The sequence below is a fragment of the Cynara cardunculus genome, assembly GCF_001531365.2.
Source record: "Cynara cardunculus var. scolymus isolate 2C chromosome LG 1, CcrdV1, whole genome shotgun sequence".
NCBI lineage: Eukaryota > Viridiplantae > Streptophyta > Magnoliopsida > Asterales > Asteraceae > Cynara > Cynara cardunculus.
Window position 1 is genome coordinate 12,405,320 of NC_037528.1, and position 25,936 is coordinate 12,431,255.

General features: G+C 30.2%; 1 protein-coding gene across 1 annotated transcript; it reads right to left on the reverse strand.

Moving 5' to 3' along the window:
• Positions 1-1,848: 1,848 nt before the first annotated feature.
• On the reverse strand, positions 1,849-4,833 carry LOC112519223 (protein NRT1/ PTR FAMILY 5.8). Its single transcript, XM_025127232.1, has 4 exons — positions 4,746-4,833; positions 4,451-4,668; positions 3,790-4,277; positions 1,849-2,845 (listed from the first exon to the last, which is right to left on the reverse strand). Exons 1-4 carry the CDS (start codon positions 4,798-4,800, stop codon positions 2,026-2,028), a joined length of 1,581 nt encoding a protein of 526 aa, XP_024983000.1. The 5' UTR covers positions 4,801-4,833; the 3' UTR covers positions 1,849-2,025.
• Between the last annotated feature and the right edge of the window lie 21,103 nt (positions 4,834-25,936).

The following is a 25,936-nucleotide window of genomic DNA, read 5'->3' on the forward strand; positions in this document are numbered from 1 at the left end:
ATGTCTTGTCCACTCCTGTTCTCTTGTCTAGTCCTATTCCGCTGTTCGTAATAAATTTATCAACCAAAAACAAGGGTAAAACATGAAGATTGCTGAACCTTGCCAACAAAATATTCAAAGTAGTCATATATATATATATATATATATATATATCTAACAAATCCACTAAGATGTAATCAGAACATGAAACAATCAAACTTTGCCAATTAAAAAAGTGGGCATGAAAAGTTAATCTCAAATCTAAACAACCAAAACCAACCTCATTCTTCACATCAACCTTGTTATTAATAATTTCATCATGATGTGATGATAATCAAAGAGAGTGATCAGAAAGAAACTCACACAACCAACACCACCACAACTTCATGATTTAAACAAAATTAAAATCTTTGATTAAAACCCACCTCCGATTTACAAGAAGTGATCTCAGCGAAGCATGAATAGGTAACAAGTTAGCTGCTTTTGAATTCGGAAACCACTCAAACCAGCAACCTCAAGTATTACTGGCTGGAGTCCGGGGGATATCATTTGGGACAGTTTTAAGTAGTTCTATTCCAGCGTTGGGCTGCCATGCCAGAGCAAAAGCTTAATATACATGCATATATAAGATCATATACATACATAAGAGCAAAAGCTTAATATATATACTATACATACATAAGATCAATAATTAGTTCTTGAAAACACATGAGAGATCATGATCAGGTTTACATGTATGTGGCGATATATATATACCTTCAATCCTCGATCAAGAACAACACATAAACAAAAATTGAATTTTGTGAGCTTTAAACCATTCTTTCACACTTTCTATGACACAGGTAGTATCAATTTTGCATCAGATAGGTCAAATCAATGTGAATATGGCCAATAGAAACTTCCATGCCTCTCTTTAAAATCTTTATTCTTTCTTCATCGTGTCAAGAAAGTGGTTCATTTGGTGGCAAACAGGATCGATAATGGTCTGTAAACTAAACAAAAAAGTGATTCCAAGATGTAATCAACCAAAAGACATGACATGATTAATTGCCAGAAAGAATCAAAAGGTTGGAATCACTTGGTGAACTAAAGCAGTATTCGATTACCCATGGAAACCCTTAGAAATCCAACTGTTTTTTATCATAATTGAAAAGAGAACAAAATGTACGGAAAGGTTACCGTTTTAAATCAATACAACATTTTAAGAGTTTTTAAGAGTTTTAGTCAAATGCTTTATAAGATAGTATAGATTTTCAAACTCGTTTTTCAGATAGACGGATTGGATCTAATGGCCCATCATGTCCATGAATAGCTATTATATACTATATAATTACAAACACACATATATGTAACATTGGAGTTCATGATTAATGAGTGAACAGCTTTCCATGTCACCAAGTTGTGTGATTGAAACATAAAATCTTTAATTTCAATTGAGTTTATTTAAAGTTAGATTTGAAAATTGGTATAAACCATATATTCCTTATTGGATGTAATATCATGTAGCTCAATTCATTAAATAATTATGGAGTTAGCTCAACTGACAGTAAAACTTAATTTTTTAGAATTTCTTCTTACAGATCACCAGTTCAAGTCCTGCAAGCTAGATTCAGCCATTAAGTGAGCAAAAAAACATCCCTTCATATTGGAAGCGCGTTCCGTGTGCGACCCGTTGAACTTGGCGGTATCAAATCATTGGTTCTCAACATTCTTATTTATAAAAGATGTCTAAAATACCCTTACACCATATTCTTTTTACTTTTAAGCCTGGTTATTTTAAAACATGTAAACAGTGTGGTTATTTTGAAGATTATCCCTTTTATTTATATATGTGCTTGTATATAAGACCACAAATTACAAGTTTTGGAGGACTAAAATTCAAAATGTAGATATGAAACAAAATCAAACTATTTTCCTCAAAAGGAAACGTAACTGAAACCATACTGTTTATCAAGAATATGTACATACCAAAATTAAACCAAACACAAAATGCTATCGGGAAGTAAATCCTCTTTTAAGGTAAAATATTCCCTTGAATATCAACGGCTAAGATTGCTCCACGTCGACCGGACTTGTCTTTTGAAACCTACAAAGTACCACAAACACAACCAAGCTTACAACACTTGTACCGGCCAACAGCCAGTAATATTTATCCAGCCTTGCTTCCTTCATATCATCGGAAAACCAGTTCCCTTTCCCGCCGGCTGAGCTCGTAAAATACTCCACCAGATACACCATTAATGCACTCAAGAAGCTTCCCACTCCGAACACACTTGTATACAAAGCTATTCCCATCGTCCTCATCCCATTTGGCACTGCACTGTAAAAGAATTCCTGCATTCCAACCACCGTGAAGATGTCGGAAATACCCAACAATATGTACTGTGGCAACAACCAGAATATACTCAGCGTCGCCGATTCCGATTCCGTCGACGTTTCAAGCCGTTTCATTTCCACGGTGGCTGCGAATATCATTGCTATGACGGAAAGGAACATTCCGATGGCGATTCTTTGCATCGTCGTGATTCCCTTCTCGTTACGTAAGATGAAGCGAGTGAAGGGGATGAAGATGGTGTCGTAGAATGGCATCAGAAGGATTATGGAAATCGTGATGGCGCTTTGAAGGGTGGCCGGCGGGATCTTGTAGTTTTCTCCGATGTTTCTCTTCATCGTCATTCCTTGTTTAATGAAGAAAGTTACCGGAAGCTGGAAAATAACGGCGAACATAAGCAATGTCGTCCAAATTGGCAGTAGCCGGATGATGACTTTGGCAATTTTGACCAGACGATTACTGTTGTTTGACTTTTGATCACCTAAAGATTCAGTTCCATTTTCTCCTTTTAAACAGAGTGGTTTGTCTTCGAGCCTGAAAAACAACCGGAAAATTAACAATTTATTCCGGACTTAGACAACAATTGTGGTCCCTCAAACTCAAAGGTGGTTTGGTTTGCGGAATTCGAAAGAATTTGATGAAACTGGAAAAATAAATTTTTGTGACCAAATTTTAATTCATTTGTTTGGTTCATTTCTTGAGATAGAATTCTTCAAATTCCATTAAATTCCACAAATTAATGAATACATCATTACTTGTCGTAATGAAAGAAATTGAATTTCATCACCACCTATTGTAACAATGCTACTATTGTTCATCATGCCCCATCCATAACCCCCACCCTACTCCACCACTAACCACCATACCACCTACCCCTACCCACCGTCCACCCTCATCCCCACCCCACTTTACCCTATTCCAAACCACCATTAACTACCATCCTACCACAGTGGCTCATAGGTAGTCATCACAACTACCACCCTCCCACCCACTGCACACTCTAGCCTCACCCCACCGCCTCGTCTCACCCTGCTTGCCTCCAACAACCCCCACCTATGGAGTAGGGTGGGGCAAGAGTGATGGGCAGGGTGATAACTGTGACGACGACAGTAGTGACATGGTGGTTGGTAGAGTGTAGGCGGGACGATGGGTGGAATAGTCCAAACAAAGACGATTGTTTCAATTCTATTGAGAGATTTCATTCCAATTTCTACCGACCAAACACGTGGTCAAATTTCATCAAATTTCATTCCGATTCCTTCAAAGTCAAATTTGTTTAAGGGATTCCAATTCCATCAAATTTCATTTTGTGAACCAAACACCTCCATAAGCTTATCGGAACTGATTTCTTAGTATAACAATTTATCGGAATTAGTCCAGACATAGTACGGGACACCCTTACAAAAATAAAAAGTAAGCATTTTGTTGTACATTGTATATGAAAGGTTGTACTTTGTAATGAATCATAGAGCACTTACTCGAGTTCGATAATGGTGGATTTTTCTTGAGTTTTATGGTGGACGAATTTAGATACAGAACATTTAAGGGCTTGAACCACCTTCTCCAAAGATTTAAAATCGTTGCTTTGATCATGGCTATATGAATAAAACCGGCTGCCACATGAAAACATAACCATGGAGATCACCATGGCCATGGCCGGCATGGCGAACCCTAAACCCCAACCCACGGTGTCTTGTATATTTGGCATGATCGATACACCCAAAAGACTACCACTGCAAATACCAAAGTACCACCATTGAAAGAACATGCTTTTCTTGTCGGACTTCTGATCGCTTTTCGCTGTTGGAAGTTCATCATCAGTGTCGATTTGATCTGCGCCGAACGCCTGTAATGATGGGTTGTACCCACCTTGGCCTAATGAAATCAGATAAAGTGACAAAAACATTGACGACGACGAAGAAGAGTTTCCTCTGTTCACTGCTGTTGACGTTAATGCCAAAAGCCCCTGAAAACAAATGTCAATCGATAAGACGTCTGAAGAAACAGAAATAAAAGCATGGCTGATTTCTTTCGATCACAATTTATTGGGATTAGTCCAGACATATCTGCCATTAAGAAAAAAATATCGGGAATTTAAACAATAATCTGGTTATGAATTCAGATGGGTTTGATTCGAACCACGAGATATAAGAAAGAAGAAGCCAAAATGGTGGAATAACGGTTCCAGTAAGAATCAACGAGCGGCGCCACGAGTAACGGCAGCATCGACGTGAAACCACACCAGCTGTTGACGGTTCTGGCAGCGGCGGAGTTGCTCATATCCATTACATCCGTTAGGTATATAACAAGATTTGATGCCACCCCTTTGAACACAAACCGTTCGATCCCAGCGATCACTACAAAATCAAAAGATGGACAAATTAAAACAATCAAGAATCCATTGAATGGAATCGATAGAAATTGATATACATACCTATGAGAAGAACACAAGGTTTGTTGAGGGATCCAAACCTTTGTCCTCCGGCCATCGATCGATTTGTGGATCGACAGGAAATGGAATGGGAGATGATTGGAAAAGACACAATTGTTTCGAACTTAACGTTGTTGAAGAGACAAGGGTGTATTAATGGAACACGAGGCAGATCACTAGCAAAAAGAGCAGGAAAAAGGGAACACAAATTAGTTGGATCTTCGTCACCATGGCATACGACAGTCGCTTCTGAACCCAATTACGTCTTCACCCATTTTCCTAAATCATATTTTTCTGCCAAAACTTTCGTCGTGTTTTCTTATACGTTTGGCCACAATTTGCCACGTGGACAATCAGTGTCCTTGACAGATGCCGACTAGATTATATCACAAACAAGTTTATGCCAATAGGCTCCAACTAAGCACCTTCATTTCCATCTTCTCTAATGGAAATGGTATGTATATCTCAATGCACGTGAAAATGAAAACATATTTTCATTTATATATATATATATATATTCGTAATTATTAACTTTTTGAAGTTTTTTAATTCTTCTAACGGTTGGTATTTATCAATTTTCTATATATTTTGTTGTAACGAAACGCCCTTATAAATGCTTTTGGTGAAATAAACATAAAAAGACCCTTTATTTTCATGTTAAAATGAGCAACTTTGAATATTGCTATTTATGGAAATATAATCATCATATGTAACCACCATAGCAATTAAAATGCGGCCAAAACTGATGCAAATCGTGAGTTTCAACAAACAATGGCTAAAACAAAAATGTGATAAATGAAACTAGATTAACTTGTCATCTCAAAGCATTATGTTTCACATATATATAGACGAATGATCGTGTCAAAATAGGAGTTAACATGAGAAATGTAAGAAAATATATAGACCCTTAATCACTCTTAACCCAACCCTAATCTCATAAGCTGCGTCTTTTACGTACGAGAATTGATCTAGTGCATCTTATTACTACTGAAGACTAATACTGATTCAAATATGAAGATTATTTCTTACTATTCTTGTAATAACTATCATTCTCATAGAAAACCAACCATATATTGAATCATGTTGTATTTTCTTACGTTTTTTATATTGTAAATTCTCGAGAAAAATACACCATGTTTGTTCGATTTGTTTTGGTTTATGTTACAATTTCATATTTTTAACAAAAAAAAAATTGTACTTAATAATCATAACATTAAATCAAAATAAAGTAACATGAAAATTAGCAATATAAAATTTTATTAAGAAAATAATTTTAAAAAATAGCATGGCATTTAATAGTACAAAGATAAGATAAAACGTAAATAAATAAATAAAGACTGAAAATATTATGAACATAATAACTTTTAAAACGTGATTAGGTATCTAAAAAAATTCAAACTTCCTTAATTCCTTAAGCTTTTTATTGACATATACCGAGAATAACAGAAAAAATATATATAAGGTGTAATGTATAAATATTTGAAAATATATCTGAATTTCTAAGTTTTTTATAAGACTTAATTTTATAGTACCAAATTATAAAACGTCTTATCTAAATGTGTTATAATAGATTTACATGACATTTTTTTGTTATTTTCACAAGTTTTTTTATGATACTTTTAATATAAAGTGTCAGATTATTTTTTTTGTTGAATAATTTTGAGAAGTACCATATACTCATATTTATACGACATTTTTTCAATAGCATCATGTAAAGTAACTAATAAAAAAATACTTTTTAAAAGCGTCATACAACATGTTAAAACATACAACTCGTCATATGAACATATTGTAATGTTTTTAGATTTGATGTTTTTTTATTTGGTTCTAAACTCAGTTCCTATAAACTTAGGTTGTATATATAAACCATTTTATTGGGATACTTATGAATTTTAGACATCATATAAATCTGATATTGTTATAGTGGATGTCAACACGTAATTATAATTTTAATTCTTATATGAAAGCATTAAAAACATGCTTACGACTCCTATAAATTAATTCTCCATGGAAAAACGAATGTCAAATACAATTTGTTAATGACAATAACTAACACTTTTAAATACACTTGAGAAAATATATGCTCGTCATTATGAGATCCTGTACAATCGTCTAATGGTTGGTCCGCTTGACATTTTCTATCTGTGTACGGAAATGAAAATCACAAGTTTCGTCAAGTAACGTACTTATAGGATGATAACCGTATAACCAAATAATTAATGATTAAGTTGGTGATTATGAATACTATTTAAAGCATCGTAAGTATTGGGGGGGTAAAAGTGGAGTAAAGTTGAAGTAGAAGGTGGTAAAGTGCGAAATTAACATGATTAAAATGCATGAGATTAGTTTCGTAAACTTTCAACACATTACATAAAATCATAAGCATGCAATTTCCACGTGTGTAGTATGATAGCCGATGTCAATCCCACGTACCTACACAAGCCCATCGCGTGCCCCCCTCTTTCCCAAATTATATTAAAACGTAACTTTTTCTCTTCTAAGTTTTAATATTTACAACTTTTTAGGGATTTCAAATAAAACCGGTACAATCCGATCTAGCAAAATCATTCAGTCGAGTCTATGGTTTGAACGTTTTTAAAAATGGTTTCAACCGAACTGACCATCAAAATACAGATGTAATAATTAGGGGGTGCTTAAAAAACCGGCCAACCCAACAACCAAAAGAAAAAGGGGGAAAAATTGAACTCGAGTTAACCCGACATAAAGTTGATACAAAATTAGGTCAAACTGTATCTATCGAGTTGAAATTGGGTTAGGGTAATTTGAACCCAACTCAACCTGTTGAACCGGATGCCTTTGTATTCTATGAATTTTTAATATGAGTTTAAGTCTTTGATTAATATATGTATACCAGACCAACCTGTAATTAGCTATACTCAAATTTATATTACAGTTTCAACCGTAATTTTAATTTCGTAGTTGCTTAAACTTAGAGTTTTTTTTTTTTTTTTTAATTTGTTAGTTTTTTTGTGTGTTCTCGTTTTGATTTTACTTCGTTAAACAAAACGATTAGCTAATCTGTAAAATAATGTAACAAAGTTATATTCTGATCAACCCGACCAACCTCATACATTTGGGTTTGGTTGTTTTGCTTGGGTTGGGTTGAGACTTTCAAACCTCAAACAATGAGTTGGGTTGTCCAAATGCTTTCAGCCCGGCCAACCCAACTCATATACAACTCTAATATTAATTATATTTAGTTTTTATGTTTTAAGCTTCCAATTAAAAAAATTCGTTAGAGACATTAAGTTATAGTTTGCACTTTTAACTTATCTGCATTTCCTAAATCGGCAAAAATGTAAATTTTGTTTAAAAAAAAAACCGTCTTTATACTTCCTCAATGTTTGTCAAAAAGTTCCAACTATTTTTTGTGGATGTTATATTGATATAAATTTCATTTTGAAGATAGATTTTATATTTACTTCAGTTTAAAACCAATAATAGGTCCAAACCACCTTAGTCGGCTAGTCCGAACCGTCTTTTATGGTCCAGTTTGCTCACTTGCTGCCAAACAGTTCGGTTTAGTAAATTTCTAATTTGTCATTGAGGTTTCGTTTGTGTTTCGAGGGTTAAACCGTGCAAATCAGTCCATGAACACCCAAATTTTTTTTAAAGACATTTTATTGTATCTTCACTAACATATCTTAGAGAACATTTCCTTTAATAACAAACTTATAAAAATATTTTTTACAACATTATAATTCATTCACTTGTGTTACAAAGTTGTCATATGTTCTTTTAAATTAGATGTACGTTTGATAAGTAGGGCATGATGAGATATAATAGAACAAAAGTTGTTGTCTACGTTTAACGTTAGAGTAGAACATGGCAAGGTTATTTTTTGTCCCAAAAAAATACGTGCAACAAAAATCAGTGAGACAATATTGATAATTATTAAAGTATTCATATCAAATTAAAACGTTAAAACATTTCAGAATTTTTCCATCCGTCTATCTCACTCTAGTCTGTTCAGTTATGTCTCACTTGTTCAGTCTTGTACTTATCTTAATTATATCGAAAAACATAGTACATTTTGTTAATTGAATTAAATGCATAAATAATATATTTATCTTAATACAATTAATTTCTAATTTTATGTATATACGAAAGTTTGGGGGCGACCTTAAGCCTTAATTCTTACACGTCACGGCAAACATGCGACGTTTTTTAATACGTGATATAAAACGGAAAATTTGTACGACATATATATATATATATATATGTCTTCTATTTATTATTCAATAATTAACGATATTAAATTTTTTGCGTTCATATATTAATTAATATTATATAAAAAGTTTGTAATCAGATATTCAAAATAGAACTTTGAAAAGTTTTACAACTTTGTTTTAATCACGAGTCGGTGATATATGTGAATACAAGAAACTGTGACTGATGTAATTAGCTAAGTTTGTAAAAATATAAAATTTAAAGTTAAAAATGTAAAAACACAAAAATAAAAAGAAATTAAAAAAATTTGAAAAAATGACTCCTTGTAAAAGACTTGCACCACGACACGCCTCAACGCATCATGACGTGAGCCACGTCTTATACAAACGTTATGAGCCTTATTGTAACGGTGAAAACACGTCTTACGTAGCAAAAGGGAAATGCACTCATACACACAATACAAGAAAGTTCTAGAAAACACATTGTATTATCACTCACGTACACACAACTACAAACGATATGATCTACGTTTATAACGTATATACTTTCAGTATATATATTAAGTGGGTACATACTTGATGTTTGTACAATAATTGTCATATATGATGCATGCGTCGTATCTACTGTGTACCTTAAACATGTATAATTATCATTGAGCATTTGACATCGTAAAAAAATACAAGCATGTTATAATGCATACCACTCTTTCGATATATGATGCTTAATGAAACTTAAATTTATATGATCAATAATTGAACATTTTATACAAAGATGTTACACCAAGTTATTATGATTAAGGGGTCGTTTGATAGGTTTTCCATTAAACTAATTTATATGGATAAAACTGTTTGTATGAGTTGTAAATAATTTCGTTTGGCAGAAGTTTTTTCATAGATGGTGAATATACATGTTTAGAATAAAACTTGATTTTCTGTATAAAGTTCCACCAATTGTAAGTTTTATGGAAAAGTCACTTTCTATATCACCAAGTCATTATCAAACAACCATCTATAGCTGACCAAAGAAATTATGAGTCTCATTAAGCTCACTAAGCTGCTAACAAACTGATCATAAGTTGGGCACCTTAATAAATTACATCTCTAGGCCATCATAAGTTATTATGACAAAATTGAACACGTCAATGATGCGTTTAATACTCAAGACATGACAGAATATACTATTAAAAATTGTGGTTTTTCCGACTGATTTTGCTGTCGAAAAAACCCCGCCGCTAAATGCAAATTCCAACGGAATATAAATTTTTATTAAAAGATTTTATATTCCATCGGAATTTTTTTAACATATTTTTTTGGAAGGGAAAATAATAATAAAAAAATTTATACATATTTTTTGGACAGGGAAAGAATAAAAAAAACTTTTCTTAAACATTTCCGACGGAATATAAATTTTTATTATAAAATTTATATTTCGTCGGAACTATTTTTCTTAACATATTTTTTTGAAAATAAAAGAATAAAAAAAAGTTTTCTTATACATTTCCAACGGAGTATAATTAAATATAAAAATCAATTAAAATCCGTCGAAAATCCATCATACATTTTAATTAATTAACGCTAATTAATTTATTTAAATAAATTAGACCAACTTTATGACGGATTTGTGACGGTATTAAGTAAGTAAAAAATCCGTCACAAATCCGTCGGGAAAGTTGTCGAAATAAAATTTTATTTTTTGTAAACAAAAATTCAATGACGGATTTGTAGAGGATTTGTGGCGGACGTCAGCAAAAGTTGACTTTTCTTGACTTTTTTAAGATCTGTCGGAAATCCGTCACTGATTTTTTCGACGGAATTTCCACCAGAAACTTCCGTCAGTGATACCCATTTTTTTAGTAGTGTATGATATAACTAAAACTTATCCATATTTAATACGATAGTCTACTAGGAAAGAACAAACATGGATGGGACAAAACGCAAAACTTTTGTCTCAATACCAAAACATATGGACCAAAATTATGGAGATGAGACGATATTAATAAATTATAAACTACTTGTGTCAATTAAAATCATAAAACCTTATACATTATTTCACTTGCATATATACCTCGTCTTATCCATCCAATCATGACCAGTTATGTCTACAAGCCAGTGTACCCTAATAAAATGCAATAACAAAATTATCTTATTAGTCTTTTTATATAATATATATTTTTTAAATAAAACAGGAAAGTATGTTAAAAAAAACTAAATTTTGCAATATTTTGAACACTTATATTAAATCAACTTTACATAATGTCCCATTGTACTGATAGCATACAAAATTACTTTTTGAAATATTTTAATATTGATTTAAAAACATAAAACTATTTTTTTATTAATAAATACAGATTTTTTTAGTAATCCTTACAAGTTATATTTACACATTTCTGTATCTATAAAGAAGTACACACAAATAGAACATATCTAACAAGATCTTTGCCTCTTTTCATGCCCAAACGCCAAGTGTGTATATTTTTATAGCAATTAAATAGGAAAAGGAGGAAAATAACCTATAAAGGTTAGTGGTACTAATGTATGTGGTTCGTGTCGACATTATGACATGTTGAATAAATGTAAACATTGTATCATTTAAGGTAGAATACTATTTTAACACGCACCCGTAAGGTTTTATCTTATAGGAATATGTATGTTCCATCAACATTGAGTGCCATTCGTTTTCCGTGACGTAGGTTTATGAAACAAGCATCCCAACATGATTAAGACAACCCGAGTGTTCCATCCATCCAACATGACCAAACTTTGAACAAATAAAAAAACGAGGTATTCCAATTACTTGTAATGTTTAAGAGTACGATTTGTGAATGTTTCATTAAGCAAATGATACAACAACTAATCATTTTTAGTATCGCTAAATAATGGTTGTTAAACGAAAGGAATGTCATAAGCACTAGCGGAGCCAGCCTTGGCTCATGGTGATTCTGGGAAACTAATTATATAAGAATGTGGATCTGAATGCAACTTTATTTAAATGGGAAGGAATTCTGAATTTATGGTTGATTTGATGATAGCATTTTTGTCAAGAGAGAAGAGTATGCAGAATCTGATATGACGTTTAAACAGTTACTAACTCGTGAAGTGTCCAAATGACATAAAAACCATATCCTTAAATTTTAATAGATAGTTTAATGATAATATATATAGAAGGTTATTACAAATTTTCATTTTTTGAAATTTGAAGTTTTTGAGTAGATCAGCTAAATGAGGTAAACTAGTAACAACATATGGGCAAAGTCAAATATAGACCGTCTAAATATTACACACCTTGTACAGATTATCAAATCAATATCAACAATCTGGAATAAGTCGGTTCCAAAATTTATTCTCAACCTTATATGCAATTGTTTTGGTAACCATCTAAAAATTTCAAAATACATAAAATCAAGGGACAAATAGTGGTTTGTATGGTATGTAACTTTTTAGGCGGTTTGTATTTAAATTGTCACACACACACACACACACATATATGTTTGTGTGTGTGTGTGTGTGTATATATATTTATATATTTATATATATATATATATATATATATAGAGAGAGAGAGAGAGAGAGAAGATAACCTTGTGAACTCGTAGGACTAATCAGAATCATTCTTTAGTCATTGATACTTCAAATGTTAGAGTAAGGATACATAGGTAATTTTCATTTATAAGTTACTTCGTTCTATTAAATGGGATGTACAAAAAAAAATTGCTTGTTTTAGGGATAATAATTATATCATCATTTTCAAGATTCTCAATGATTGAAGAATAATCAAAATGAACATAATACCATTCAACCTATATATACGAGTCTCATTTTTTACAAGTTTGATAATTCATATAAACTTACAAATTGATTTTCATGTGTTATCTCATAGAAGCAACAAGTGTTAAAATGCAGTGTTTATACAATGTTATTTTATACGTTAGATGTGCAGGGCTACTTTTTTTTTCAAACATAAAACAAATATGAACGTTTCACATATGAAAACAACATTGTTTTTTTTTCCACATATATCATTTCATATATGAAACAACACATGAAAACTATTTTGTAAGTTTGTACAATTTTATTGAGTTTGTAAAATGATTATGCGTCGATATATATTAGACTGGTCTAGATATTTATAATGAGCAAACTAAATTCTATATCAATCTCATCCTTCACACCAAATATATTTCAATGAAAACACATCAAAATGATATCATTTTTGTATAACCATATGTTTTCGGATCAACTTATGTGCATCAACCAAATCCCCAGATAACTACAAATAACTTGAAATTATCGTAGCTAAACTTTACCTACACGACCATAAAGACACTAATTAAAAGTAAAATATAAAATTTGGTGTAACAATACTTTGTTTTCTTTTCTATTTTTGGGTTATAACTATAATATATATTTAGAATAATTAATTATATAATACATGAAAATAAATTATTATTTACATTAAAAATTACATAATTTTAATATAAAGTATTGTAAGTTGATTGGAATTTGTTAAGTGGTAACGTTTTGAACATTGCGTGCTTAAGTTGTCTTTGCTCTTTTTTTGTTCCTTTAAAAAAAAGTAGATAATGAAATAACGATATTAATTAATTAACTTTAAAGAGAGCACTGGTTTGTATGTTGAAAATCTTTTTATAATATTTAATTTATAATTTAATACAAGTTTTTTATTAAATGATTAAATATTTTACGTGGTTGCTAATTAGACAAAAATTAATAATTTTGTGGATTATAATTAATTAATAATCTTATCTCTATTTATAATAATTAATTAATAACAAGTAAAATTTTAAAATTATTTTCTTTTAAACTCTCATTTTTCTTTTTAAATATATAAATGGTTATAGAGATGATGTTGGTTAACGCCAATCAAATTTACTAATCATTATCAACAAACACAATCTAATATGTTTTTAACTTTTTGCTAATAATCATTGTAGGGAATTATTTAATTTAGTTCTTTCTTTATTTTTATTTTTTTATGAAGATACTCTGTGTTTTTAGAGTCAAACATTTTTACTATTAGAGAGTTAATAAAAACATCTTTAACGGCTTTTTTATAATAGAGAAAATCAATTTTTTATTTTCTATAATGCTCTAGCAGCTTCTCTATCTTATTTTGTAAGATAGATAATTATGGAGAAACCTCCAAATATTGTGGTGAATGATCATGTGAGAATGAGAGTTAAGATAAGAAGCGTAAGAAGTGATATGCACACTCATTTGATATGGGGATTGATTTGGTGCATCTCATCTCGGTGAATCTCACCATAATGTGCATTCAATAGTGGTGATATCTTCTTATGCTTCTTACACGAACTCTCTTTCTCACTGAAACTCAATCCTAATAAAAGTTAGCGATTGTTTGGTTGGTTTACCATTAAATCTTGTATAAATGGAGTTGTATCTATGGATAATTTGTATGTATATAATGAGATAGTTTTTGTTTGGGAGACTTTTTTCATAGTGGAAGAAACGTGAAGTTTGATTAGGATGGACAGGTTTGGAGGGGAAAAAATTTCGCTTTATGCATAAAGTCTCATATAGGAGCTTACTAAATAAGTTACTTTTTATATCATCGAACAACTAGCAAACAGTCATGTATAACTGATCAAATAAGTTGTGAGTTTCATTATGTTCATTAGACTGCTAACAAAAAGACCATTCTTGTATCAATTAATCTCTCTCTCTCTCTCTCTCTCTATATATATATATATATATATATTATGATTTTATTTGAAAGAGTTTTTTCATAGATGAAAGAAGCATTATTTATAAGTGAGGATGCACACGTCTGGAAAAACTGGATTTTCTGCATAAAGTTTCCCATAGAAGTTTATTGAATAAGCCATTTACAACATCATTAAGCTACCATCAAATAACCATGCATAGCTAACCGAATAAGCTATGAGTCTTATTAACCTTATTAAAATACTAATTAACAAGCATATTCTTATTAATATTTATAAATCTAAGTTGTATGTTATAAACGAAATATTCAATTTTATGATATATTTTGGTTCTTGTAATTGTTGTTTATTTCAAGGTGACTGAAAACACGACAAATTAACACGAAATGAAGAATATTTTCTTAAAAGTTAACTTGTAAGATTCTTGGCATGGTCACTTAGATTCCTAGGCCTCAATTTCTTGACCATGTATATTCTATTAATATTAAGTTTGTTTTTTTGGAAAGAACAAATATATAAAAGTCCATTAAATCTAAAAAAGCATAGTTATAATAATGTGATGTAATAAATATGTATCATGATTATCGATATCGTTTTCTATCCTATTAATCGGTTTATCGTCTAACGTCACAAAGGATGATAAGATGTATGGTTTATATTGGTATGAACATGTTGCACATGTCTCGAAACTAAAAATCAAGTGAACCTGTAATGAATATAAAAGTCTATAACATATATTACATTAGAAATATTGGAAATAAAAAATAAGAAGGTCTTAAAATGACAAAGTAATGTATGACGAAATTCATTTAAACAGAATCATTTTTTAACATTCTTTGGAAGCTGGAACAGTAGATCACTATATCGGCTAAAAGAATAAAAACGTAAAACATTGTAATCGAGTTAAAACATGCATAATTGGCTTAAGGTTAAAACATATATAATTAAACACGGACTAAAACATTTATAATTTGATTCCGAAAATTTAAAGACCATGTTCCACATCTCGTGTTGAAATACCTTCGAGTACTGTACTGATATCATCGAAAAACACCTCTAAAAAAACCATATATGAATTGAAATGAATATTATATGTGTATGGGTAGGTTTCTTTAGAAGACCTAAAATTGATTAGGAACCCAATAATCGTTCATAATGCGACTTCACACTCGTGGGCCTTCTACCTTCACACGGCATTGCTCCGTCAGATGGGATAAGGATGTTTGTTGATAACTCTAAAATTGGCTTGACATATTCATCAAGATTATGAACATGTTATCCATTATAAATGTTGTAACATATCATCATGAATGTGTGATTCGTGATGAATAATACTTAGAGGTTGTTTGGTTGATTTTTTGTTTATTTTTTGTATAGATAAATTTGTATGTATGGATTAATCTGTCTATATAGATTGAGAAGACTTTTGTTTTGTATGTATGGATTAATCTGTCTATATAGATTGAGAAGACTTTTGTTTTTCATAGATGGAAGGAACGTGTTTTTTTTCATACGAAGGGATATGTTTGGAAAAAACTTAGTGTTCTACATAAAACTCCCCCCTCCCCCTCCAAAAAAAAAGTTTACTGAATAAACCACTACTAAATAGTCATATATAATTGATTGAATAAATAGCAAGTCTTATTAAGCTGTCAACAAATAGACCTCTTACTTCTTCATCATCACATGTTATCATGATAAATGTTAATCACGTTACATTTCAAATCCCTAGTCAAATTTGGATATTTACCCTACAAGTATGATATAATAATTAATATATAATAAAAGGGAAAGTAGTTACTTTAGAGAGGATAAAAAAGAGAAAATGATTTAGGAAGAAAAGGAGCACTATGAAATGAAATAAGAAAGAATGGATGGTGCTCCCCAAATATGGCAAATGGAGGTGGTTTTCTGATTAGGAGCTCACTTTCTAAATCTCATCCTTTAATAATACCCCCTTTTCTTCACCATTCATGCACCTTCTCTTCTTTTATTTCACCTCATCCACATTTCATTTCCAATCTTTTTTCTTTTTATTTTTCCTTTTTTCCTTTTTCAATTTTATCTGATGGTATTAATTGTGATTCACAATCCATTTTCGAAGAGATATAGCACCACAAAAAGAGGTAACAACATGGTATCTCTGTAACATGAGATTGTTGCAGAATAACAAGTATTGTCCTAAAACATATAATCACAATCCCTTATTAAAAGAAAAGAAAGTAAATTACAAATAATCATGTGATATTCTATTTATCAATAAATTCTAATAATATATATATATATATATATATATATTATTACAGTAAATCATATAATGAACAAACAAATTAATGATTATAGACGTGATCATCACTTGTTTTCGATTATCACAAAATTATCATATTGTTCTCATAGCAAAATCACATAATAAAAAAGTTTTCAATTTATTAAAGCATTATCATATTATCAATGTAACACCCCCAAAGCATTACCAAAGGTGGGAAATTGTGACGGTTTTGACGTGTTTTCCATGAGACAGATGTCAACACTGTGAATGTAACATCCCCGAAGCCCAAAGCAACTGACTCGCTCAATAACTTCGAATCAAATTTATAACCGTGGTGGAAGTTATTGGTAGACACTACTTGGGACTTATAATGAGCTAACAATTCTCACTGTATATCCATGTGAGACGAGTTGTTACAATAAAGAGAGTAAAAAACATGACATTCCAGGAAATGATGAGGGCGCTAGATGATCGGCAAAGATTGGATATGACATGCTTAAACATTTCCGAGTACATGACCTCATAAACTGTAACTAGAGTCCTTGGAGACATCCAACTATGTTAACATAGTAGCATATGGACCTATAGTCAACGTGGTTAAACGATAATTAAAGAAGTAGGAGTTGCAATGAAGTGATCGACAACAAGTCATAACCTCACTTATGTAACGTTTTTTTATAGTCTTGATTCTTTTTTGAGTTTTTATAATACTTTAATAAACTAAATAAAAGGTATTTGAAAAATTGTTATGATGATTGTTTGATTGATTGATATGATAATGTTTTATAATGTGATGAACAGGACAATTTTATATAGTTCCGTGAACCCATGAACTCTTCACCTTTATAGACCATTCATTTACACTTGTGGCCGTCAATTACTTGGACCAATTTAGGGACATAAAGTCCCTTGCTACAAAATCAAGCACTCTCTCTTTCTCTCTTTTCTCATTCAATAAAAGAACTCATTAGTTTGTGGTAATTATGATATTCAATATGAACTATTTATTTAAGATATTTAAAAATATTTCTTAAATAAGTTAAAAAAGTAATATAGTAATTTTATTTTTGATAAATAATCAAAATATTTAATTAAATTTTTAGAATGAATTATTTAATTAAAATTAGTTGCATAGTATATCAATTACCTAATATACATTGTATTTTAAATACGTTTGTGAATCAAAGTGTATCATAGTGATAACGTTCACAATGTATTTTTTTTATTTTATGAAACGTATCATAGTGTGCATTTTCGTTATTTTCATTGTTTTACAAAGGGTATCACATTGTGCATCTTGTATGTGTATTTGAGTATCTCAATAAATATCGTTTGTAGGTATCACATCGTATATCTTCACATAAGGTTCATCGGAATAAGGTTCGCCGAATAAGATTCGTCGGAGTGAGGAAAGATGAGAGATGATATTTATAAATATTCTAAAACGCCCTTAATTAATATTTTTGAATTAAATTACCAAAATTATTAATTTCTTAATTTAACCTTTGATTTGTGATTGAGATTGGATCTCATGATTACCACAAACAAAGCAGTTCTCATTTGATTAAGTCTCTCTCTCTATATATATTATTTTTTTAAAATGTTCAAAAAATAGATAAGTTACCAATTTTAATAAAGTAGATTTTTTATAATTCATGGTCATATCATCCTTTTATTAATCACTGTGATGGTATTCTCTTGTAACAAAATATGATTTAACTGAAAAATGATCCTTTATGAAATTTCTCATATTTTTTAAGTGATAATTGAAAAATTAAAATTTAATATAGATTTTTTGGAATAAGTAAAAATAAATATAGTTTTAGGAGGAAAGGTAAGGTAAGCTACTTTTATTGATGTAATATTACGTGTTAAAATTAATTTATATATTTGTGGCAGCAGTAACTGAATTTATGAAACATGCTTTCACGACACCCTCTAATCAATCACTTCAAACCTCCATCCAAATTCATCATATATATATATGTTTTAGAAATTCATCCTTCTATATACACTAAATTAGGTTATTTACTTGTGTAGTTTGTTTAAAACTGTTATTTTTCTTTGTATATTTTTGAAATTACAATTTTCATCCATATGATTTATAATTACTGTTGTTTTTATTTTTATAATTTATCATTTATTGTTGTTTTTGTTTGTGCAATTTATTTCCTCGTTCTTAAAAAGAAATTATTCTTATGTAGCATTTGGTACGTAGACATAATTGAACATGACTGAATATGACAAAACTAGACAGGACATGACACGATGGTAGGACTGGACGGGACATGACTGAACATAACAGGAGTATGTATGGTGTTTGGTACGACTAGGACTGAATGGGACAGAACTAGACAAGCTATTCCCAAAAGATATTTGATGATTTTTAAATATTATATAATAGTTATAATTAACACAAATAAAGTAAATAATTAAAGAATAAATATTTGTACATAATTTTTACATTTGTACCAAACTTGAATGAAATTTTTGATATAATTGATGGTAGTAGTGGTAATGGTGGCCGATGGTAGTAGTGGCAATGGGCGGTGGTGGTCGGTGGCCAACAGTGGTTATGGAGGTGGAGGCAGTGGTGCTTAGTGGACGACGGTGGTTATAGAAGACATGAAGATGATAAATTGTGGTGGTGATGACGGTTGACAACGGTGATAATTGTGGTGGTGATGACGGTTATAGAGGACATGAAGATGGTAGTTGTGGTTGATATAGTGAAGATAGTGGTGGTTATAGTGGAGGTGAGGTGGCAATGAATGGTGGTGGCAAATGGTGGTCGTGGAGGTCGTGGAGAAGGTTGTTGCAGTAGATGAGGAGTTGAAGGTGGTGAACGGTGGTAGTGGTGGTGGCATTGGACGGTGGTGGTCGATGGTCGACTATGGTCGAGGTAGCAATGGACTTGGTGGACGGTGATTGTGGAGGCGGTGGATGATGTTGTTGTAGTGGAAGAGGAGGTGGAGGTGGCGGTTGCTGAAACTAGCAGTGATGACCATTAAAACAAATATCATATTAAGGTTATATGTCAAACTATGGTAGTTTAGTAATATTTTAGTTTATGTCTTATTCTTGTCCCATTTTGTTTCTTCTATTTTGGTAGAACAAGAAAAGACCTCTTTTGTCTCATGTTGTCCCAGTTCTTGTCCCTGTCCCATGTCGCGCCAAACGTGGGACAGTGAGTTCTTGTTCTGTTTCATGTTGCGCCAAATATGGGATAGTGGGTTTTGTGCCGTCCCGTCCCGTCCCGTCTCATCCCATCCCATCCCATGTACCAAACGCAACCTTAAGGATGAGAATAAAACCATATGAATAAAAATCACAAGTTTTAACAAAATAGGGACGAAAAACGTAATTTACTCTATTATATATTTTAAAGAGTAAATATATTGTTTTTTTTTCCCTCTAATTTTGTTGAATATTGCTACTTTTCATCTTTGTAGTTAACAATCATGTTTTCTTTTGTTGTTAAGGTTTATAATTCATTTTTTTTTTTCATTTATGTGGTTTATAATTTATTTTTATTTTTGTCTCTCATACTTAATTCTAATTAATTGTGTCACAAATAAAAACAACAATAAATTATAAATTATATGGAAAAAAAAAACATATTTTGAAAAATACAAGGATGAAAATTACAATTTTAAACAAACCAAGGACCAAAATCATAATTTACTCTATTCATAAATATTTATGGTTGCTATGTCTAATTTTTATTATATGAATCTGTTAGGTACAACAAAAATTAGTTTGTACATCTATATTTGTCGAATTATAAACATTATTTTGGTTTTCTACACATCGGATCTCCATGGCAGTTCACAAACACCAAGTGGGTTTAGGTTAAGTTTATAAATTAGCTGATAATTGATAAAACAATTAATAAATTAATTATATGTAGCAAAAAGAATATGTTAAAAAATAGTAAATTTTAACATTTCAAAATATAAATTAAAAAAAAATCACTAATAATATAATATGTTGGTTATGACAAGTCCGATGGTAATAAAAATTAAATAATAAAGTATGTTACTTAAAATAATTTCAATTTTAATTTATTTATATATATAATACTATAATGGTACTCGCACAATGCAGCAAGATGCATTTCGATTTTAATGTTTCGTTTTTTTGTCTCAGTCAATGTTATAATACGATTTGGTCTGGTTTTAAGAAAAAAACGATAATGTTTTTATTTTTGAATAAAATATAAATAGAAGGTCTACCATAAAAAATTTTAAAAAAAATATTGATATTGATATCAAACTAACTATTTAAATTTTCTCATTTTTTTTAGTATTCTTTAATTTTTTTATTTTTTGTTTAATAATATTATATTTTATAAAAATAATAATTAAGTATTTTGTTAGAACTCAATAGTTATTCTAATTATATTTTAGATTTTTATATTTAAAATAAGATATTTATCATCTATTTGATTATGTTTATCTGCAGTTAGTTACACGAATTCAAATATTAAACTTTAATAAATTGTACATATGCACATTTTATTTGTAATGTTAAATTTTAAGTAATATGCATCAATAAACAGTACTTCATGCATAAAAAATGATTTTTAAGAGTTTTTGTCAAATGCTTTATAATATAATATAGATTATAAAATTTGGATTTGTATAACCCAATAGGAATGTTAGAAAAAATAGTTTAAATGGTATATTTGAAATAATCATTAGATATAACATGAATAAAAACAAAATTGATCAACTTTACATATCTTAATTAATGATTTCTCAAAATTATAATACCTAAAATAAATATTAATAAAATATTTATCAAACAACATAAATATAACTTGTAATTTTTATATAAATTTCAATAACATTTTTTAAATTGTTATATTTGTATTTTGAGGACTAAATATATCAAATAATAATAATATAAAAATAATAGATAAGATTAATAACAACAATAGTTAAACTAAAGAATATTTTACGGTTAATATTAATTAATAATTTGAATATTGGTTAAAGTTATTAATAAATAATAATAAATAACTAACCGTTAATATTAATTAGGGATATGATTAAAATAAAGTGGCAAAAAACTTCTACAGCTTTTACATTAAATTTTCATCCATCAAAACAAGCTTTTGAAATAAGTTCAAAAAATAAGTTTGTTTATATTTGTCAAACATGACCTTAGATCAATTGTATTGGGTGCACCCACTTAGAGGGAGTATAATAATATGTTGTCGACCAAACATGTCATGGGTTGGGTTTTGATAAGAAGAGAAGATATAGTAAGAAATATAAGAAAGATTTGCACCATTGGATCAATCATAAATTGAAAAGATCAACACTAGTGAGATACACTAGATCAATTTCTTTCTAAAACGCATTCATGGGTGGACATGAGATTAAAAGTGATCAATGGTGAATATCACTTCTTACACTTTCCACCTTAACTTTTTTTTTCACACAATCATTCTTCACATGTCATAAGTGTGAGAACATGTGAAACTCTGCCATTATATTGCTCTCTATAATGTTTTTAAATATATAATGGAGATTTTTATTAGAGGCGATCATTTACGGGCTTGGGTTGGGCCTATGTCGGGCCTAACTCGTCTTTTTTGTCAAACATGTCTTATATTGTAAACATGTATTATAAAGTATTTGACAAAAACTCCTAAAAATCATTTTTTATGCATGAAGTACTGTATATTAATGTATATTACTTAAAATTCAATATTACAAGTAATTATGCATAAGTACAATTTATTAAAGTTTGATATTTTAATCCGTATAACTAACTGCGGATAAACATAATCAAACAGAGAATAAACATCTCATTTTAAAATATATAAAAATCTACAATATAATTAGGATAATTATCGAGTTCTAACAAAATAATTAATTATTATCTTTATAAGAAAATTACATTATTAAACTAAATATAAATTACTTCGTTATTAAACTTAAATTAAATTATAAGTAAAAAATTGAATTAAAAATTACACAAAAAATAAGAAACTTTAAATAGTTATTTTGATATTAATATCGATATATTTTTGTCAAATTATTATGATATCTTTAAATTTATATTTTATTCAAAAATAAAAACATCATCGTTTTCTCAAAATCACATAAGATCATATTATAACATCGACTGAGATAAAGAATAAAATGAAATATTAAAATCAAAATGTATCTCGCTGCATTGCTCGAGTACCCTTCTAGTATTATAAACACAAATCCTTTTTTCGGACTTGACAACTTATCATTGTTTGTCCTATAAACTGGCCGGGGTTGTCCACGGACTAACGAGTCTAAACAGTATAACTCTTGTAAATCTATAAACTTGGGAGGTTGGAATGAGCGAGGAGCAACAATGAATATAGGGCAATTGACGTCCGACAAGATGAACAGGGGAGTTTGGAAGGAACGAGGAACAATGATGAATCATAGGACAATCAGAGGTAAACAAACAACCACTTAGCCTTTTGGGTTCTCAAAAATAACCAAAAAGTCTCATCCTATAACTTTAATAATTTAATTTTAAAATATACTGGTATAATTTTAATTAATGATAAAAAAATATTAATTATAAAATATAAACGGACTGGACGGGCCTATCCATATTTATTTTTACATTGTCCATGTCCGCTTATTAATTTTAACTAACAAACTCGGACCCATTCATTTTCCCGATAATGGTTGTCCAAACCCATATTTCTTGCGGGTCGGCTGGGACGGATCTAACGGGTTAACCCGTCCATGAACAACTCTAGTTTTTATTATATTGTAACAGGAAATTTACAAGTCCTCCAACCTCCATAACTTTATACATCGACTCTAGTATAAATTATAATATAAGAATATATGTGACATTGTTATTATATTAATCTCAAAAATAGCCTTTAAAAGAAAAAAAATATTCCAATATTTATTAGAGGGGCACGATCTAAATCTAATCGATCTGAGACTTTAAAAAAAAATCGAGCTCGAAAATGAAAATGTAATTGAAAAAAATGGATGGATATGGTAACAAAATCACCAATAAGAAGCGTTAGCTTGGTTAGAAGTTGTTGTGCTACTGCTTGGTATTGGGCTAAAACTTTTAGGCCCAACAGAATGTTGTGGTCGTGGATTTAGATTCAGAAAGCCCAATCCAGTGTCTGCATTTCGTTGTTTTTTTTGCAGCAGAATTTTTTTTAATAAATGGATTAAAGAAAATGTTGCAAAACGATGCATTTACGGGATAAAATAACATGATTTTAAGTTTTAACTGATTCATCGTACATTTATTATAATACTTCGTAAAATAACCTGAAGTTGTATGTAAATTGATTGAGGGAATAGTTGCACAAACAAGCAAAGTGCTTGTTTTCTAAAAGATGTTGAAGTCTTGTTTCACTTTTAATTGATAAGAAGTCGTGTTAATGTCTGAATCAATAAGACTGTTTGTTTTTATAAAATGATAAATGTCTGAATTTGTTTAGACTATCTATTTTATCTATTAGAAAATTGTAATGTTGAATTTATAGATGCATTTATGCAATTTCACATATTTATTCATCATTCTTATGAAAACTTACATCTAAAATATATCATTAACGATATTTAACACATTTAATTCATATTAATATACATCAGTTGATAGTGATGATCGATTTGCTAAGGAGTGATGAAGAGAAATGACCGATTATGGTTAATCGATTGAGAAATGTCGTAATTGATTATTTGGATAACAATAAAAGGCAAAAAAAAAAAATGTTGGTTTATCTCTTACCAGTTATCATATAATAGAACAACAAGACATAAGTGTCTCTAATAATTTAGATGAAAAATTATAAAGAAAAAAACAATCTAAATGACCATACCTCTTAACAAAACATACATGAGAGGTTGATAAGAGTTCTTTTTAAACAAACAAGGCCTTACTCATGTCTAAGGGGATCTTACCTATGCCAATTTTTATAAAATATAAGAACATGATATTGCCAACGGCATAAACCAAAACCTCAAATAACAAAATATAAAATACATCATCTGGTCTCCATCTGAATTTAAATGATGAACCAACATTTTATCCCGTGAAATATCTTGAATTTGAATTGTTTTAATGATCCTCTAGTGTAATTGCATCCCATGCTTATTAAAACCAAGCTTTAAGTGGAGCATCATAGTCTCGGTGAGGGATCCGTAGTCTTAACATCTAGCAATACTTTCATTGTAAAATATATAAACATAACCCAACGTCTTTTTGGTAGTTCTGCTAGCTACATGTGTTACATTATACCATGCAATGCCAATATGAATATAGTTGCACTATGTTCATTGAATGGACCCACCTTCATGAATTGGTTATAAATATGGCCGTAGCATCTGAAGGTAAGTTTTTAGCATGTGCACTAGATAATCGAGATATGCACAAAGACAAAATAATGTAAATTTGAGCCCAGCGGATGAGAAAAACGCAAAAAGATGAAGGATCTCTTTCGACTCATTGGTTAACAAAACGACTTTAAGCAATCAAATTTGAAAGAATTCGACTGTTGACTGAAATTGACTCTAAGCTTGTATTAAATATCATATAATCTATTATGCATAAAAAAATCCACACCCTAAACTCACGCAACCACACGTAAAAGCTGTTTTGGCTTTTGGCTTTTGATTTGTTGCTGATGCAACCTCAAGGTCACATACTCACACACAACAACTACTTAGGCCATTGTCTCCATAAAGCCTTTCATGGTCGTTTCATAGTACGAATACAACCATACACTTTCCAAGCTTCTTTATTTTGATTAACTTCGATCTCTTGTTTGAGCCTATATATCTATACTATATTATAATGCATTTGGCTAAAACTCTTAAAAACTCTTGAACTCTTAAACTCTTAAACCTGTTCATCCCTAAACGATTTCATCCCTATCCGATTTCATCCCATAACTGAATTCGTGTAACTAACTGCAGATAAACACAATCCAATACAGGATAAACATCTCATTTTAAATATAAAAAATCTAAAATATAATTAGAATAATCATTGAGTTCTAAC

Coding starts and splice junctions, on each gene's coding strand:
- LOC112519223 (XM_025127232.1), bottom strand. CDS start 4,800: ATGGCCGGAGGACAAAGGTTTGGATCCCTCAACAAACCTTGTGTTCTT. Junction 4,669..4,745: donor ACCTTGTGTTCTTCTCATAG/GTATGTATATCA, acceptor TTGATTTTGTAG/TGATCGCTGGGATCGAACGG. Junction 4,278..4,450: donor CTTCTTTCTTATATCTCGTG/GTTCGAATCAAA, acceptor ATTTGTTTTCAG/GGGCTTTTGGCATTAACGTC.